This window comes from Hesperophylax consimilis, chromosome 17, assembly GCF_061612785.1.
Source record: "Hesperophylax consimilis isolate HC1 chromosome 17, BYU_Hcon_1.0, whole genome shotgun sequence".
NCBI classification, from domain to species: domain Eukaryota; kingdom Metazoa; phylum Arthropoda; class Insecta; order Trichoptera; family Limnephilidae; genus Hesperophylax; species Hesperophylax consimilis.
The window spans coordinates 2,212,449-2,229,620 of NC_142852.1; the positions used below are offsets into that span (position 1 = coordinate 2,212,449).

A 17,172-nucleotide genomic window follows, 5' to 3' on the forward strand; every position below is an offset into this window, starting at 1 on the left:
GAGCATCTTAGTTAATAGAATGCAGTAAATCCTACTTACTGAGATGTGACAAGTGGGAATTTGTAATAAGAATAAGTTCAATTCGAAGGAGCATCTTAGTAAATAGAATGCAGTAAATCCTACTTACTGAAATGTGACAAGTGGAGATTTGTAATATGAAAAAGTTCAATTCGAAGGAGCATCTTAGTTTATAGAATGCAGTAAATCCTACTTACTGAAATGTGACAAGTGGAGATTTTTAATAAGAATGAGTTCAATTCGATTTAATGAGAATAAGTTCGATTCGAAGGAGCATCTTAGTTAGAGAATGCAGTAAATCCTACTTACTGAATTGTGACAAGTGGAGATTTGTTAAAAGAATAAGTTCAATTCGAAGGAGCTTCTTAGTTAATAGAATGCAGTAAATCCTACTTACTGAAATGTGACAAGTGGAGATTTGTAATAAGAATAAGTTCAATTCGAAGGAGCATCTTAGTTTATAGAATGCAGTAAATCCTACTTACTGAAATGTGACAAGTGGAGATTTTTAATAAGAATGAGTTCAATTCGATTTAATGAGAATAAGTTCGATTCGAAGGAGCATCTTAGTTAGAGAATGCAGTAAATCCTACTTACTGAAATGTGACAAGTGGAGATTTGTTAAAAGAATAAGTTCAATTCGAAGGAGCTTCTTAGTTAATAGAATGCAGTAAATCCTACTTACTGAAATGTGACAAGTGGAGATTTGTAATAAGAATAAGTTCAATTCGAAGGAGCATCTTAGTTAATAGAATACAGTAAATTCTACTTACTGAAATGTGACAAGTGGAGATTTGTAATAAGAATTAGTTCAATTCGAAGGAGCATCTTAGTTAATAGAATGCAGTAAATCCTACTTTTTGAAATGTGACAAGTGGAGATTTGTAATAAGAATTAGTTCAATTCGATGGAGCATCTTAGTTAATAGAATGCAGTAAGTCCTACATAATGAAATGTGACAAGTGAGGATTTGTCATAAGAATAATTTCATTTCTAAGGAGCATCTAAGTTAATAGAATGCAGTAAATCCTACTAAATGAAATGTGACAAGTGCAGATTTGTAATAAGAATAAGTTCAATTCGAAGGAGCATCTTAGTTAATAGAATGCAGTAAATCCTACTCACTGAAATGTGACAAGTGCAGATTTGTAATAAGAATAAGTTCAATTCGAAGGAGCATCTTAGTTAATAGAATGCAGTAAATCCTACTCACTGAAATGTGACAAGTGCAGATTTGTAATAAGAATAAGTTCAATTCGAAGGAGCATCTTAGTTAATAGAATGCAGTAAATCCTACTTTCTGAAATGTGACAAGTGGAGATTTGTAATAAGAATAAGTTCAATTCGAAGGAGCATCTTAGTTAATAGAATGCAGTAAATCCTACTCACTGAAATGTGACAAGTGCAGATTTGTAATAAGAATAAGTTCAATTCGAAGGAGCATCTTAGTTAATAGAATGCAGTAAATCCTACTTTCTGAAATGTGACAAGTGGAGATTTGTAATAAGAATAAGTTCAATTCGAAGGAGCATCTTAGTTAAAAGAATGCAGTAAATCCTACTTACTGAAATGTGACAAGTGAAGATTCGTTATAAGAATAAGTTCAATTCGAAGGAGCATCTAAGTTAATAGAATGCAGTTAATCATACTTACTGAAATGTGACAAGTGGAGATTTGTTATAAGAATAAAATCAATTCGAAGGAGCTTCTTAGTTAATAGAATGCAGTAAATCCTATTTACTGAAATGTGACAAGTGGAGATTTGAAATAAGAATAACTTCAATTCGAAGGAGCTTCTTAGTTAATAGAATGCAGTAAATCCTACTTACTGAAATGTGACAAGAGGAGATTTGTAATAAGAATAAGTTCAATTCGAAGGAGCATCTAAGTTAATAGAATGCAGTAAATCATACTTACTGAAATGTGACAAGTGGAGATTTGTAATAAGAATTAGTTCAATTCGAAGGAGCATCTTAGTTAAAAGAATGCAGTAAATCCTACTTACTGAAATGTGACAAGTGAAGATTCGTTATAAGAATAAGTTCAATTCGAAGGAGCATCTAAGTTAATAGAATGCAGTAAATCCTACTTACTGAAATGTGACAAGTGGAGATTTGTAATCCGAATAAGTTTAATTCGATGGAGCATCTTAGTTAATAGAATGCAGTTAATGCTACATACTGAAATAAGACAAGTGAGGATTTGTCATAAGAATAAGTTCAATTCGAAAGAGCATCTTAGTTAATAGAATGCAGTATATATTACTTACTGAAATGTGACAAGTGGAGATTTGTTATAAGAATAAGTTCAATTCGAAGGAGCTTCTTAGTTAATAGAATGCAGTAAATCCTATTTACTGAAATGTGACAAGTGGAGATTTGAAATAAGAATAAGTTCAATTCGAAGGAGCATGTTAGATAATAGAATGCAATAAATCCTACTTACTGAAATGTGACAAGTGGAGATTTGTAATAAAAATAAGTTCAATTCAAAGGAGCATCTTAGTTATTAGAATGCAGTAAATTCTAATTACTGAAATGTGACAAGTGGAGATTTGTAATAAAAATTAGTTCAATTCAAAGGAGCATCTTAGTTATTAGAATGCAGTAAATTCTAATTACTGAAATGTGACAAGTGGAGATTTGTTATAAGAATAAGTTCAATTCGAAGGAGTATCTTAGTTAATAGAATGCAGTAAATCCTCTTTACTGAAATAAGACAAGTGGAGATTTGTTATAAGAATAAGTTCAATTCGAAGGAGCATCTTAGTTAATAGAATGCAGTAAATCCTACTTACTGAAATGTGACAAGTGGAGATTTGTTTTAAGAATAAGTTCAATTCGAAGGATCATCTTAGTTAATAGAATGCAGTAAATCAAAAATATGGAAATGTGACAAGTGAGGATTTGTCATAAGAATAAGTTCAATTCGAAGGAGCATCTTAGTTAATAGAATGCAGTAAATCCTACTTACTGAAATGTGACAAGAGGAGATTTGTAATAAGAATAAGTTCAATTCGAAGGAGCATCTAAGTTAATAGAATGCAGTAAATCATACTTACTGAAATGTGACAAGTGGAGATTTGTAATAAGAATTAGTTCAATTCGAAGGAGCATCTTAGTTAAAAGAATGCAGTAAATCCTACTTACTGAAATGTGACAAGTGAAGATTCGTTATAAGAATAAGTTCAATTCGAAGGAGCATCTAAGTTAATAGAATGCAGTAAATCCTACTTACTGAAATGTGACAAGTGGAGATTTGTAATCAGAATAAGTTTAATTCGATGGAGCATCTTAGTTAATAGAATGCAGTTAATGCTACATACTGAAATAAGACAAGTGAGGATTTGTCATAAGAATAAGTTCAATTCGAAAGAGCATCTTAGTTAATAGAATGCAGTATATATTACTTACTGAAATGTGACAAGTGGAGATTTGTTATAAGAATAAGTTCAATTCGAAGGAGCTTCTTAGTTAATAGAATGCAGTAAATCCTATTTACTGAAATGTGACAAGTGGAGATTTGAAATAAGAATAAGTTCAATTCGAAGGAGCATGTTAGATAATAGAATGCAATAAATCCTACTTACTGAAATGTGACAAGTGGAGATTTGTAATAAGTATATGTTCAATTCGAAGGAGCATCTTAGTTGATAGAATGAAGTAAATCCTACTTACTGAAATGTGACAAGTGGAGATTTGTAATAAAAATAAGTTCAATTCAAAGGAGCATCTTAGTTATTAGAATGCAGTAAATTCTAATTACTGAAATGTGACAAGTGGAGATTTGTTATAAGAATAAGTTCAATTCGAAGGAGTATCTTAGTTAATAGAATGCAGTAAATCCTCTTTACTGAAATAAGACAAGTGGAGATTTGTTATAAGAATAAGTTCAATTCGAAGGAGCATCTTAGTTAATAGAATGCAGTAAATCCTACTTACTGAAATGTGACAAGTGGAGATTTGTTTTAAGAATAAGTTCAATTCGAAGGATCATCTTAGTTAATAGAATGCAGTAAATCAAAAATATGGAAATGTGACAAGTGAGGATTTGTCATAAGAATAAGTTCAATTCGAAGGAGCATCTTAGTTAATAGAATGCAGTAAATCCTACTTACTGAAATGTGACAAGTGGAGATTTGTAATAAGAATAAGTTCAATTCGAAGGAGCATCTAAGTTAATAGAATGCAGTAAATCCTACTTACTGAAATGTGACAAGTGGAGATTTGTAATAAGAATAAGTTCAATTCGAAGGAGCATCTTAGTTAATAGAATGCAGTAAATTCTACTTACTGAAATGTGACAAGTGGAGATTTGTTATAAGAATAAGTTCAATTCGAAGGAGCATCTTAGTTAATAGAATGCAGTAAATCCTACTTACTGAAATGTGACAAGTGGAGATTTGTAATAAGAATAAGTTCAATTCGAAGGAGCATCTTAGTTAATAGAATGCAGTAAATCCTACTTACACTTATTATTTTTTAATGTTTTTTTTATGAAAGTACTTTGCTGTGGCCGTTGAACTCATCATATATTTGTATTTATTTAAACAGCGACCCTGCTTTGCTACTGGTGCGAGAGGATCGCGTCAAGGCCCTAAAGGCTGTTAGGGCCCTGCCTGCTTCCTTCCGGCTAGAGCTGGAAAGCCGAAAATTCAAGAAGCAGGCGGCGCGCATTTTGCTCCCTACCGCACCTCCAAGAAAAACTAAACAAAAGTAAGTAATCGTATTTAGATGCTTGATACAATATTATTGTTTTTTCCTGACAGCGTTCCACTCTTACAGTGAGAGTTGGTAAGATCAGCGCTCTGTGCATTTGGCACATTCAGTGCATATTTTACAGAGTTCTTATTTTATTGTTTATTTACATACTGTACATACTGTTTCACACGTGAATGAGAACAATTTATATGATTTATGTAAATGTTTTCAGAATTCCATCTCCGGAGAGAACAACGTGTCCCTTTTCACAAGGGACGCCTTCACCGTTGCCACGACCCGTACCACCACCGTGGATGTCCACTCCCGCACAGACCCAATCAACGGCTCCCAATGCACCAATTATGCCTATCCGTGCAGCATCTCCCGAGCCGTTACCTGGGACATCGCGGAGTGGGGAACTCTTCTCTCCGGAGGCCGGCTATCATAGCGAGCTGTGGGTGGACGTGCCATTCTACGAAGAATTGAATAATCATTTTGAGTGAATGCTGGATCAATGAAAATTACCTTTCCAAAAACATAACAAACTACATCCACTACAATACACAGAACAACATAACCCAACACGATGGAGTTATCATATACATAAAAAATCACATATCTCACACAGTAAACGAAATCATAATCAGTAAAACTAACTGTCTCAAAATTGTTATAGATAATCACGTAACCATATTTTCTATATATCGATCACTTTCTCTCTTCTTGTGTGAGTGATTGTGATAATCTCCTTATTATTGGTGACCTCTATATAAATATAATTAATTCTATGCATTCTCAAGCCAATGATTATATAAATATGCTAACTCTTCATTGCCTCGTCCCAGCCATAACAGCACCCACAAGAATATCTGGCTCGTCTGTAAGTTGTATTGATCATGTTTTTTCAAAATGTAAATTAAAAACTAAATCTCTTGTTTACCAATGTACTGTCACAGACCACTACGCTACCATAACTTATTTATTTTATTTATTTATTTTTATTTATTTATTTTATTTTATTAATTTCAACGCCCTGGTGGGCTTTTACATAACAAGTTTTTTACATAACAAGCTTTTACATAACATAACATACAGAAACATTTTTAAATGGAAAAAGATAGATTATTAAAATAAAAGTAAACATAATATGGAAGATAAGTGGGTAAATAGATAAGTTAAGGTAGAGTTAATTCATTGCAATAAAAGAGAAATAATCTAGTAGGTATGTTAACAATTACAAAATTACATGTGAATGGCTAAATGTGATACATGACAAAATTTATTTATTTATTTGTTTGTTCTCGCCTTGACGGCTTTTACATGCAAGGTAAATAATACAGGAGCATTATAACAAGTATATAGCATCATAAGAAGTATAACATAGTAAATAAAATAATAAGCTGAGCATGAAAGACGTAAGTAGGCACAACACAGGTAGGTATTAGTATACGATAAGTAAATTGTATATTGTATTAAAAGGAGTTCAATTTAATTATTATTATCAATTCAACTTATCTTTCTTACAAAGTAGATAAGCCACAGCCGCATGAAATTCCAAAAAATAAAATATCCTATTGTTATGATGCAGGGCTAGACTCCTTTTGTTTTAATATTTTATTCATTAATTTATTCTGCATCATCACATTTATCCTCGCCGATTCTCTAACCTAGTTAGGAACTGGGCGATTGTCGCTGGTATTGGTTTTGGTAAAATTTCGAATCATAATTTAAAATCTGTACCGGGCGGAAACAGAAAAACAAAACACTTCTTGGCTAGACAGTCAACGCGTGGGTTGGTAGACTGTACAGACGATGGTCGCAGTGCTTTTCGTTTTTGAATAATTAATTGTACGGAATGTAATTCCTTATTTTTTGTCGCCGATGAGTGCGATCTTGCTTACGGGCACGGCGGTAAACGTTTTTGTGACCGTAAAATAACCATTCCCGAAGTGGGTAATAGTGATCTCGCTGGACGGAAGTTGTTACGAACGGACCACGCGACCGCCGTTATACAATTGAACGGGGATCCGTAAAGTAACGGTCAATCCTGCGTAGGATTGGATCATACGCTATTTATATTTTGTGCCATGCATGGCTGTCAATCGGGAACTTCGTTCTTTTTGATTTCTGGAGTTTGAATCCCGACATCGCACGTGTTCGACGGGCCGAGAAAGAGCCCTATGTATGGGTTGCACCATCTCCAGGAACGGCTACGCGCTTATAGATAGCTGGAGTTCATGGATGTGGCCAGGAGGAGTATATCCACCTTTCCAGAAGACGGATCACGCTTCTACGGAGTTACGTCCGCCGCCGAATGGGTGTGCGGGACGTTCCGTCACTTCTCCCATAGTTTAGATACAGATAGCTAAAAAACTGGTCGGTCTTTGGGGTAAGTCAAAATTATATAATTATGTTAATCTGTTGAGCTAGGGCTCATCAACAAAATGTCCAAAAGGTTTCTAATACATGTAATATCTATCCATGCACCGCCTTTTATTTATGTACATTGAGATACCATCCTAAAACAAAAGAAACTATCATGATGCTGACACGCGACCTTGGTTGCGAACTTTCACACCTGAGATTATTGAGTATAAACATTCTAGATGATTAATTCTAACCTAGATTGGCGCGTTCTACCGAACAAAGTTTATACAATTATTATTATTTGTACCCTGGGTCAAAACCTACTTAACACTATACCAAACTTTTTGAGCTGGTCTCACAAGAAAATTGGTCAAATTTTTACAAACAAAATGATCCTAATTTATTTATTTTTTGGAATAACTTGAGTAAAACCTAAAATTGAAATATTTAATTACTGAAGACAATATTAGCGATTTCTAAACGAAAATCTGAAACAGAAAAATCAGAAAAGGATAAAAGCATAAAAGTCACATCTAGGACTAGATGTGACCGTATCCTTTTCTGATTTTTCTGTTTCAGATTTTCGTTTAGAAATCGATAATATTGTTTTCAATAATTAAAGATCCTAATTTAGCCTGCGAATCTCTTGTCGAAACCCTAAATAACCACCTAACCAACGCTACATCCAGCACACCAAACAAAACAAAACATTTTGACACTCAACTCAAACCTTGGATAACTGTAAGTATCCTTCATTCTATACGTAAGCGTGATAAACTCCACGCACTCTGTAAAAATAACCCAACGACCATGAATCCTACATATTTTACAAAAAATACAGAAATGTTTGCAAAAAAATTACCTCTAAGGCCAGAGAAGATTACTATAAAAAACAAATCAAAAACGCCGAAAATGACAAGAAAAAATATGGAGTATTATTAAGGACATATCCCACACTAGACAAACGACTACACCCATCAATAAGATTAAAATTGAAGGCCGATCATTAACAAATACACTTAGTGACTCCGTAAAAGACAGATTGCAGACCATTTCAATGAATTTTTCACCTCAGTCGGATCTTACCTTTCCAATAATATTCTAACTAGAAACAATGTTTTGGAACATGACATTGCAAACGAAATAACCCTGGCTCATCTCAGTTATATTCCATTTATTTTCACACCTACCACAGAATTGGAAATTACAGAAATCATCTCAACATTCAAAAATAGTCACTAAACAGGAATAGATAAAATCTCTACTAAACTCACTAAATATTCAAAAAAAACCCTTATTGCCAGCCCTCTCAAACATGTTATTAACTTAAGCCTCCAATCCGGTTTATTCTCAAAATCACTTAAAAATGCCTCTATCATCCCTATTTTCAAATCAAGTGACAGATCTTCCCTAAATAGTTACAAGCCTATATCGCTATTGAGCACTATATCCAAAATCATTGAGAAAGTAGTAAAAATAAGACTCCTCAAATTCCTCGAGTATAATAAAATCCTTTCCAAAAACCAATACGGTTTTCGCAAAGACTGTAGTACTGCTGATGCAATTGCAACCTTTACCAAAATGATATCAGATAACCTCGATAAAGGCAATAAACCTCTTGCTGTCTTTCTGATCTGTCTAAAGACTTCGACACTATTTCCCACAGCATTCTTCTAAAAAAACTGCAACAGATTGGGATAGAAGGTACTAACCTGAAATGGTTTAAAAACTACCTCACGCAGAGGTCACAAACAACCGTCATCCACTCCAATCGAATACAGGAGTAAATGTTTACCCATTTCCTATGGCGTACCCCAAGGAAGTGTTCTAGGCCCGCTCTTATTTCTCATATATATGAAATCCTTGTTGAATTTGGATATTGAAGGTTATATAATATCTTTCGCTGGTGACACGGTTATCATTTTTACGAGTAAAATGTGGAAAACAACAATTGAGAAGGCAAATTCTGGACTGAACAAAATAAAGAAATGGCTAGACTCCAACCTCCTCACCCTAAATTTAAAAAAACACAATATTTACATTTTTCAATCCGAAAATTAAATCTCTCAGAAAACTTTCCTAAACTAATTTTTCACACTTGCCCACAAAATTTAGACACTCCCCCACTATCTCTTACTACAAGCTGTTCATGCCCAATTACTAAACCGTCAACTGAAATAAAATACCTAGGTGTCATTATAGATAACCATTAACGCTGGGAGGCCCAAATCAACTCCATAACAAAAAGACTCCCTAAGTTATGCTATATTTTTTATTCTCTTCGATCAATCGTTGATATAAAAAAACTCTATTTTGCTCTATTCCAATCTATAGCTACGTACGGCATTATAGGATGGTGAGGTTGTGCTGCATCCATTCTCTACCCTCTAGTGACTGTTAGAAAACTTTTGTTAAGTATCATCTTCAAATGTTCCCGTTCTTACCCATCAGAGCCACTCTTCAAGAAACTAGCAGTCCTGGACATTCGCCAACTATAAATTAAGAAAGTTCTCATCCATATCTGGAAAAATAGTTTGTTAAATTCTACGCAAAAAGATATACATACACGCGCTACTCAACGCATGGAAAATGCACAATCCCCATAACAAAAACCACTTTTTCACAAAGACAATACACATACATCGCACCAAAAATAAACAATGCACTAAATAGCGACACCAAAAGATCGTACACTTACTCACTTTGCAACCGGTGTCCAAAAATGGATTTCCGGAAAGGGTCGAAATTTATTTAAAGAATTTCTTTGGGGTATTTCTTTAAAGAACTTAGGTTATACCACTAATAAAAGTTTTTCTTTGTAAGGAACTATATATAATTACCAAAATATTAATAGCCGAAAGTTTAAAAACTTTTTACATAGATTACTTAAAACTGTTTGGCACCACTGTACGGCATACAAGTTCCATGTACCTACTGTGCCACCTTAGCTACTAGCTGAGTAAACCACCGTAACAATAATAATTTACTCTAGTGTTCAGTGTAATTCGCCGGATTTGAAACATGAATTCTAACTTTGATTTATTTGTACAAAATTGCTGCAAAATAATGTACCTACCAATGTAATCACGCACATATAGGTTTCCATAATAAAAATAATCCTTTCTTATTTGCTTACTATATAGTACTATGTTTGATTTTATATATTTTATAACTACATACTTTTTATATTCTTTTGTATGTATCTATTTTACTTTACGGAAATCAACAGCTTACAATGTGGTTCATTAATACATGTGTAATTTACCTAACTGAGAAACCAATTACAGATTTCCTCAATATAGATACTATTGTATTATGTATCTAAAAATGTAAACACTTTACTTACAAAAACTAAAAAATATTATGCGATTTAACAAACGTTATTTATGTTCTATACTTTCATACTATTTTTATATTCTACTGTATTCTTCCATACTTCCTATAAAGTCATTTACATTATTTTATGTTCTTAGATATTCTTTAATAATATGTTATGTTATATTCTTTTATATTCCCTCACATTCTTTATGTTAATGTATAGAAAATCGACCACCATAACACGGGCATGTGCCTAGCATGGTGGTCGAAAAATCCTCATTGCATATAAAAAACAACTTCAATGAATAAAAAAACTTTAGAAAAAAAATTTGACTCACCCGCGCTGTTTTTATCATGTCGTGTGCTGTGCGTACACAGAAACGGAACGATCGATATGTACGATGTCTTAAAATAATAATATTTCTAATGTAATTAACGCCGTTTTTGAAAAAAAATCACATTAAGGTCGCTGTAGAAATAATAAAATATTTAAATTGCAGTATTGCTGTTTACAGCTAGAACTCCAAATCTTTTGCTCTAAAATGCAAGGGATGCGGAGCATCCACAGCATGTATGAATGGACCGCGCCTGATAAGAAGGTACTTAACAAATATTTCAGTACCTAACCAACTTACAGAATTCATGCGTTTTTAAATACAGGATTTTCCAATGAGAGGTGTTATTTTGATATTCAATCGTAAAAGATCAATAGTTTCGTTGCTTGTGTGGCACGTAGCACCGTTTTGTTGAAAGAAAACGTTGTCCAGATCAATACCATCCAATTCCGGCCATAAAAATCATTAATCATCTCTCGATAGCGCAATCCATTCACCGTAACTGATGCTCCAGCCTGATTTTCGAAAAAGTAAGGTCCAATGACTCCGCCAGACCATAAACCGCACCAAACAGTCACACGTTGAAGATAAAGAGGCTTTTCAACAATAACTCATGGGTTTTCCGAGCCCCAGATGCGACAATTTTGCTTGTTGACGAAGCCACCGAGGTGGAAATGGGCCTCATCACTCAAGATGATTTGCATTTGATTCACTTAAGTGAATTTTAATAATTTAAATGCGTTGTTGAAGCGTGTATCGTTTCATTTTTATTAATGGCGTAGTTTCTACTTGTCAAATGTCAAAAAATGACAGCTTCAAAGGAAACATCTACCGAAATAGCGGGCTATTCAAAATAACACCTCTTATTGGAAAACCCTGTATAACTCACATTTTATTTATGGGACCTGAAAGAAAATATGGCTCTATTTGGATTACGCTGTCGCTCAAGTGGTTATATTAGGTATATTCATGATCAGATCAATAAATCAATCTGTTAAGTCCTCCATCATGGCACAAATAAGATGCTCCACTATAATAACGGCAATTAACAATATTAGCTTATTCATAACATTTATCTTTCTTTAAAATAAATATATTTTCGAACTTACCACTGCTAGAAGAATTGAAATCCTTCTCATTTGCGTCAGCAACTTTATTGGCAGAAACAACATTGATGAAAAGGCCAAGATCCAATATTGACACAAATGGCTTCATGTTAGTTCGCTGTTTCTGTAAAAAATATTATATATTATTTTTCAACGCACTTAGCGATAGTTCGATTTGTTCAAAATCTTAAATCTCCAAAATTTCTTCACAGATTGCTTTGAAATTTTGACACAACTTTGCATTCAAATACGCGTGCGTTTTTATATACCAACTAGCTGTACCCCGCCATGCGTTGCTGTGACTCAGCTTGTCTGTGCAGATATATATATACAATAGCTCGTGTTGCTTTAACGTCCAACAGATGGAGCTGTTTTAAAAAAAAAGCATGTTTGTCCAACAGATAGCGCTGTTTTTAAAAAAGTTTATTTTTACCTCCCATGGGAAGAATAAAAGCATGTGTTTACCTGTAACAGGTGACATCTATATAATAAAGGTTTATAAAAACACACCCATATTTGAATGTAGGGTTGCCATCCGTCCGGGTTTCCCCGGATTTGTCCTAGTTTAGAAGGCGTCCGGGGAGCGTCCGGGCGGGGTTTCATTTGTAGTCCGGGTTTAAAGTCTTGGGCCGGCCAGCATGACCTCTTGACTAAATGTATTGCTTTTGCTGGAGATAATTGCAATGTTACTTCGGTGGAATAGAACGAAATGGAACCAACAATGTTTTCCACAAGATGAAAGAAAATCTAAACCCAAACATGGTTGGTGTGGGATGCTCTGCCCAGTCATTAACAACGCAGTGCACCACGGATGTGATTTACTGCCAGTAGACGTTGAATCCATCATCTTAAAAATTTATAATTTTTTTGCCACTTATACAGTACGAACCGAAGCTCTTAAAGAATTCTGTGAAACAGCTGAGGTCGAATATAAACAGCTTCTGTATCATTCCAAGACGCGTTGGCTAAGCCTGTTTCCGACTGTCGAGCGGCTCTTGAAGCTCTACCGTCCATTAAAAGATTATTTTGAAAGCATAGAAAGGCTACCTATTTTAATTAAACAGCTTTTTGAAAATCCTCTCTCGGAGGCATACTTATTTCAATTATGCACACCGTTCACTCAAAAATACAGAAATTAGAGAAAAGTGATAATTCAGTCCTTGAAACCAGAAGCATATTTGCATCCATAACAAAAAGCTTAGATGACCGAATTAAGGAAAGTTTCGTGCCGTTGAATGTTCAGAGTATTATAAATAAAGATGAAAACACGAAACAAGAGTTTATAAAATGCTCGCATGACTTCTACAAGGAAATCAAAACGTACATTGAAGAATGGATGCAACCGTAAAACAATTTGAGAAATTTGATTGGATGTTTTTGCCAAAAATTAATAACAACACAGAATGGACTCTTATTGAAGACACTATTCTTTATTTTAAAAGACAAAAACATAGATATTGACGACGCAAAAGTATTTGACGAGTGGGTGAATTTAAAGGCTTTTAGTCAAAACCTAACTGAACAAGATAAGCTTTTAAATTCAAAACATTTTTGGGTAAAATTTTTTAAACACCAAATGCGAATTTATATTCCGAATTGCTGAAAATTGCACAATATATTTTTTTTGCATTCCAGCTCATAATGCCAACGTGGAGAGAATATTCTCATTAATTTCACAACAATGGACAAAAGAAATTAATTTACTAAACGTAGAAACAATCTCGTCAGTAATTAAAATTAAATTCAATTTCCAAGAAAACAGCTGCATTGATTTTTACAAATTCCTTTTAAAAGGGGAAGATATTCTAAAAGCTATCGGAAAGAGTGATAAATACAAAAAAACTGAAAAGTAAAAAGGCAAGAAGCTGAGGAAAAATCTTTAATAGCTAGATAATCAAATAATGTACTTACAAGTGCTATAATTTCTATTCATTTTTGTAGTTAAAGTTATGATTGTTTTTATTACGTTAAAGTAAAGTAGAATTTTTATTTTTTATTATTTCATAGATTTCTTGAAATTACAATTGTTATGTTTTTTTACAACCATACTAGGCTAATGCCCGTGTTAAGGTAATATGGCTGGTGATTAAAATTTAAGGTAATATAAATGAGAATAGTTTCGGATATTTTATGTTTTAAAAAATTAATAACGTAACTTACATTCCAGTAAGTCTAAACTTTAAAAAGTGTCAGTTTTGTTGCTTAAGATTTAAGAAGACTGAATTTAGTTCATATTATGTTAAGAGGTATTTTGTTGTGTAAATGGCTGCTGATACAAATTTAAAGAAGATAATTATTATTCAGTTAAAAGAGTCACCTCAAAAATTGTAAGACTGAATACTAAAATGGTCTCACTATTTTTAAGATTTTTTTAAAAAATTTAATTGAATTTTGTTAAGTTTAATATTTTTTTTATTTAGTTTTCATAACAGAGTATATTAATAATTTTTGTTTTATTTTAAGAATGAAAAAATTCTAACTGATTATGAAAACAATGTGTACAAACTGTAATAAGATTCTGTTTTGTTAGGTACATTTAAAATGATGATAAAAGTTAACAAAATTCAATTTTAAGGTCTGAAAATAAATACAAAGGTGATTTATGACATTTTAAACTGTTTTTGTTACACTGACTGTGTTTAAAAAAACCTGTTGACATGTCCGGGTTATGGGCTCTGAAATCCGGGGTTTTCACGCCTCTTGTCCGGGTTGCCAAATTTTAGAGATGGCAACCCTATTTGAATGCAACGTTGTGACGAAATTTCACAGCAATTGGTGAAGAACTTTCCGAGTCAGTTCTACATGTATTTCAGTGGAGCCTGCTCTAAGGAGCTAGCAGCACAGAGCCCGTTGACGTACACGAACGCAACACCAGAATACCATAAGAAAAAATTCCCTCAGGATCTATGTCATTTTTGGAGTTGCTGTGTGGAGGATTTTTATATGGAAAGAAAGTAGAGGAAGTTCTGGGAAGGAAAATAAATAAGGGATGGATATTTTAATATGTCCAGGTGTAACGAACGAATGAATCCATCACTCCCACTGCGGTGCAAGGCGATGGTTCGAGAGAGTCCGGCTGGAGAAGTCAAAAGAGTCTCCCAAAACCCCTATCCCGATCCGTCCCGCCACACAGTAGACGGGCAAACGCATCCGCCGCCAAGACACAAACCTCACCCAACGAACCCGGTCACCCCTGGTAAGTCATCAAAAGTAGCAAACCACTTGGGGTGAACTATGGCAGGGGTTTTGGTTCCAATAAATGGCTTCTGGGGCAGCGGTACCTATACTCGCCTCTCAAATTGAATTACCGCTCACATTTTGAGAAAATCATCGAGTCAACTTTAACGACAGCTATTTCATAAGATAAATATAATGTTAATAGATATATTGTTGTATGGTTTTGAATTTCATAATTATTTTTTACTTTGTAACCAAGTTATATCATTTTTTTCGCAAATGTACACTCCTTTTCCATCCACAAGCAAATACTTTGAATGGAAGTGTAGTATAAAACAGTAGTATATGTGATAATTTATATAAATAAAAAGGTATGTATCAGCACATTTGGCCAACAAATTGCTTTAGAACGCGGTTGAGAAACATTGAACTATTGCATACCTCAGGGCACGGTGCTTAGACCAGTGTTACCTATTCAATTTACGGAAAATACCTGTATTTGTTATTATTACATTACCAGATATTTAAAGGCCAATTTTAAACGTAGAAATAAAAAAAACCATTCACGTTAGAGTATGAAGGTGCATTTTTGTACTTCTATCTGTAGTTTAGATCTATGATTAACCTTTCCTCATCTGTGGTGTGTATTTACTACACTTTGCTTCTAATAACTTTAATAACTCTATAAATATAACAAATTCTGGGTTCAGATTTTAGGTATTCCTCCGTTAAACATTTATGCACTGAATTAAAAAATAATATATTACATAGTTTTCAAATTCAATTAAAAATCAGAGTTTTTTGTTAAAAATCGGGAACAAATACACCAATACAATCAACCGTGTTATCCTAAATACGCGAAGAGTGTGCGAGGAAATGACACGCTATTGATGTCCCGCTTTAATTCGCTATGCGGGAACATGAGACATCCACACTTCTGCAGTTGTAGTTTTTGATTTAGACCATCGATACCTACGACCGCACAGCTGTATTTGTGCCAGCCGTCAGTCGCGCCGCTAGCCAGTTGGCCGCGAACTGTCGTTAGATGTGGACCCCTCGCACGTTTCTTTAGCATCGGCCGATGGTTTTTTCATGTTTTCAGCAAACTAATTACAATTATTATCACTTTTGATATAAAATATAATCGATTAGCTATGAATATTCATACTTTTTTGATATTAAATCGCTTATTTTGAGATGTGTATTGACTACACAGCACCGTAACGCGTGTATTTTTTTAGCACAGTAAGGGAAAGGTTAAAATTAGAAACCATAAAATTGTAGATTAAATTTGGTTGCAGGATTAAGTACCACTACCCTCTAATTTGCCAAGACAATGGATTTCCTAGTAATTCACAGCACACCTCGATTTTATGCTATTTTGAAACTTGAAAAATGCCTCTAGCACACTATTTTTTTGTTAATCGCTTGGAAAGAAAATATTAACATTATTCTGGCTTGTCGTTTTGTTATTTGCAAATATGTTTACGATATAATATAATTTGGCAAAAAACAAAGAAGTTGTAACGAAAATCGTGTCAGCCGCTGTACAACGGGCGATTAGCATTTTACCTCTGCCATTCCAAGGTTTAAGGTAAAGAAAAGTATACCTAATCTGGCCTATAAATACGAAACTTACCCAAAGAAAAATAATGAATGAGTATGGAAGTAACAATTAACACGACTGCGTCAATGAAAACACAAGCACAATGCGAAACATGTGTTTCGGAAATAAATAGAAAATGAATGGGTAAATATTTGTATACTATTACTTATTGTTGTAACAGACAATGACTTATTATTTTTTGTAATATGAATAATCAATCCGTAAATAGCAAAGTTATTTTTACCATAATATAATTATTTTCAATTTTCTTACTATTTGCGCTCGGGCTGGTTTTGTTTGGTTTCACCGTGGACTGAGCCTTCCTCTCTAGGAACTAGCTGTTTCTTTTATGTCGAGAGAGTGCCCTAAAATAAAGCCAGAATCAACGATGCAAGTGAAGCAGCCGTGCAAAAAAATGCGACGCACGGCCCTGGTGAATTGGACAAACCTGCGAATGATTTTACCCCATAATATCTCTAAAATAAAGTAGAAATATTAAAGACGTAAGTAATGAAGTCGTTTAAAAACAATTTTCGGCTTGCCGC

At 33.8% G+C, this 17,172-nt stretch overlaps 1 protein-coding gene across 1 annotated transcript; it reads left to right on the plus strand.

Annotated features, from left to right (window-relative positions):
* The first annotated feature begins 3,675 nt into the window (after positions 1–3,675).
* LOC149415753 (uncharacterized) lies at positions 3,676–5,327 on the plus strand. The gene is made up of 3 exons (XM_089642140.1): positions 3,676–3,680; positions 4,572–4,733; positions 4,951–5,327. The coding sequence occupies exons 1-3, from the start codon at positions 3,676–3,678 to the stop codon at positions 5,219–5,221; spliced, it is 438 nt and encodes a 145-aa protein (XP_089498266.1). The 3' UTR covers positions 5,222–5,327.
* The last annotated feature ends 11,845 nt before the right edge of the window (positions 5,328–17,172 follow it).

Excerpts from the sequence above, each read along its gene's own strand:
- LOC149415753 (XM_089642140.1), top strand. Across the intron at positions 4,734-4,950 it reads CCAAGAAAAACTAAACAAAA|AATTCCATCTCCGGAGAGAA; the intron begins GTAAGTAATCGT and ends AAATGTTTTCAG.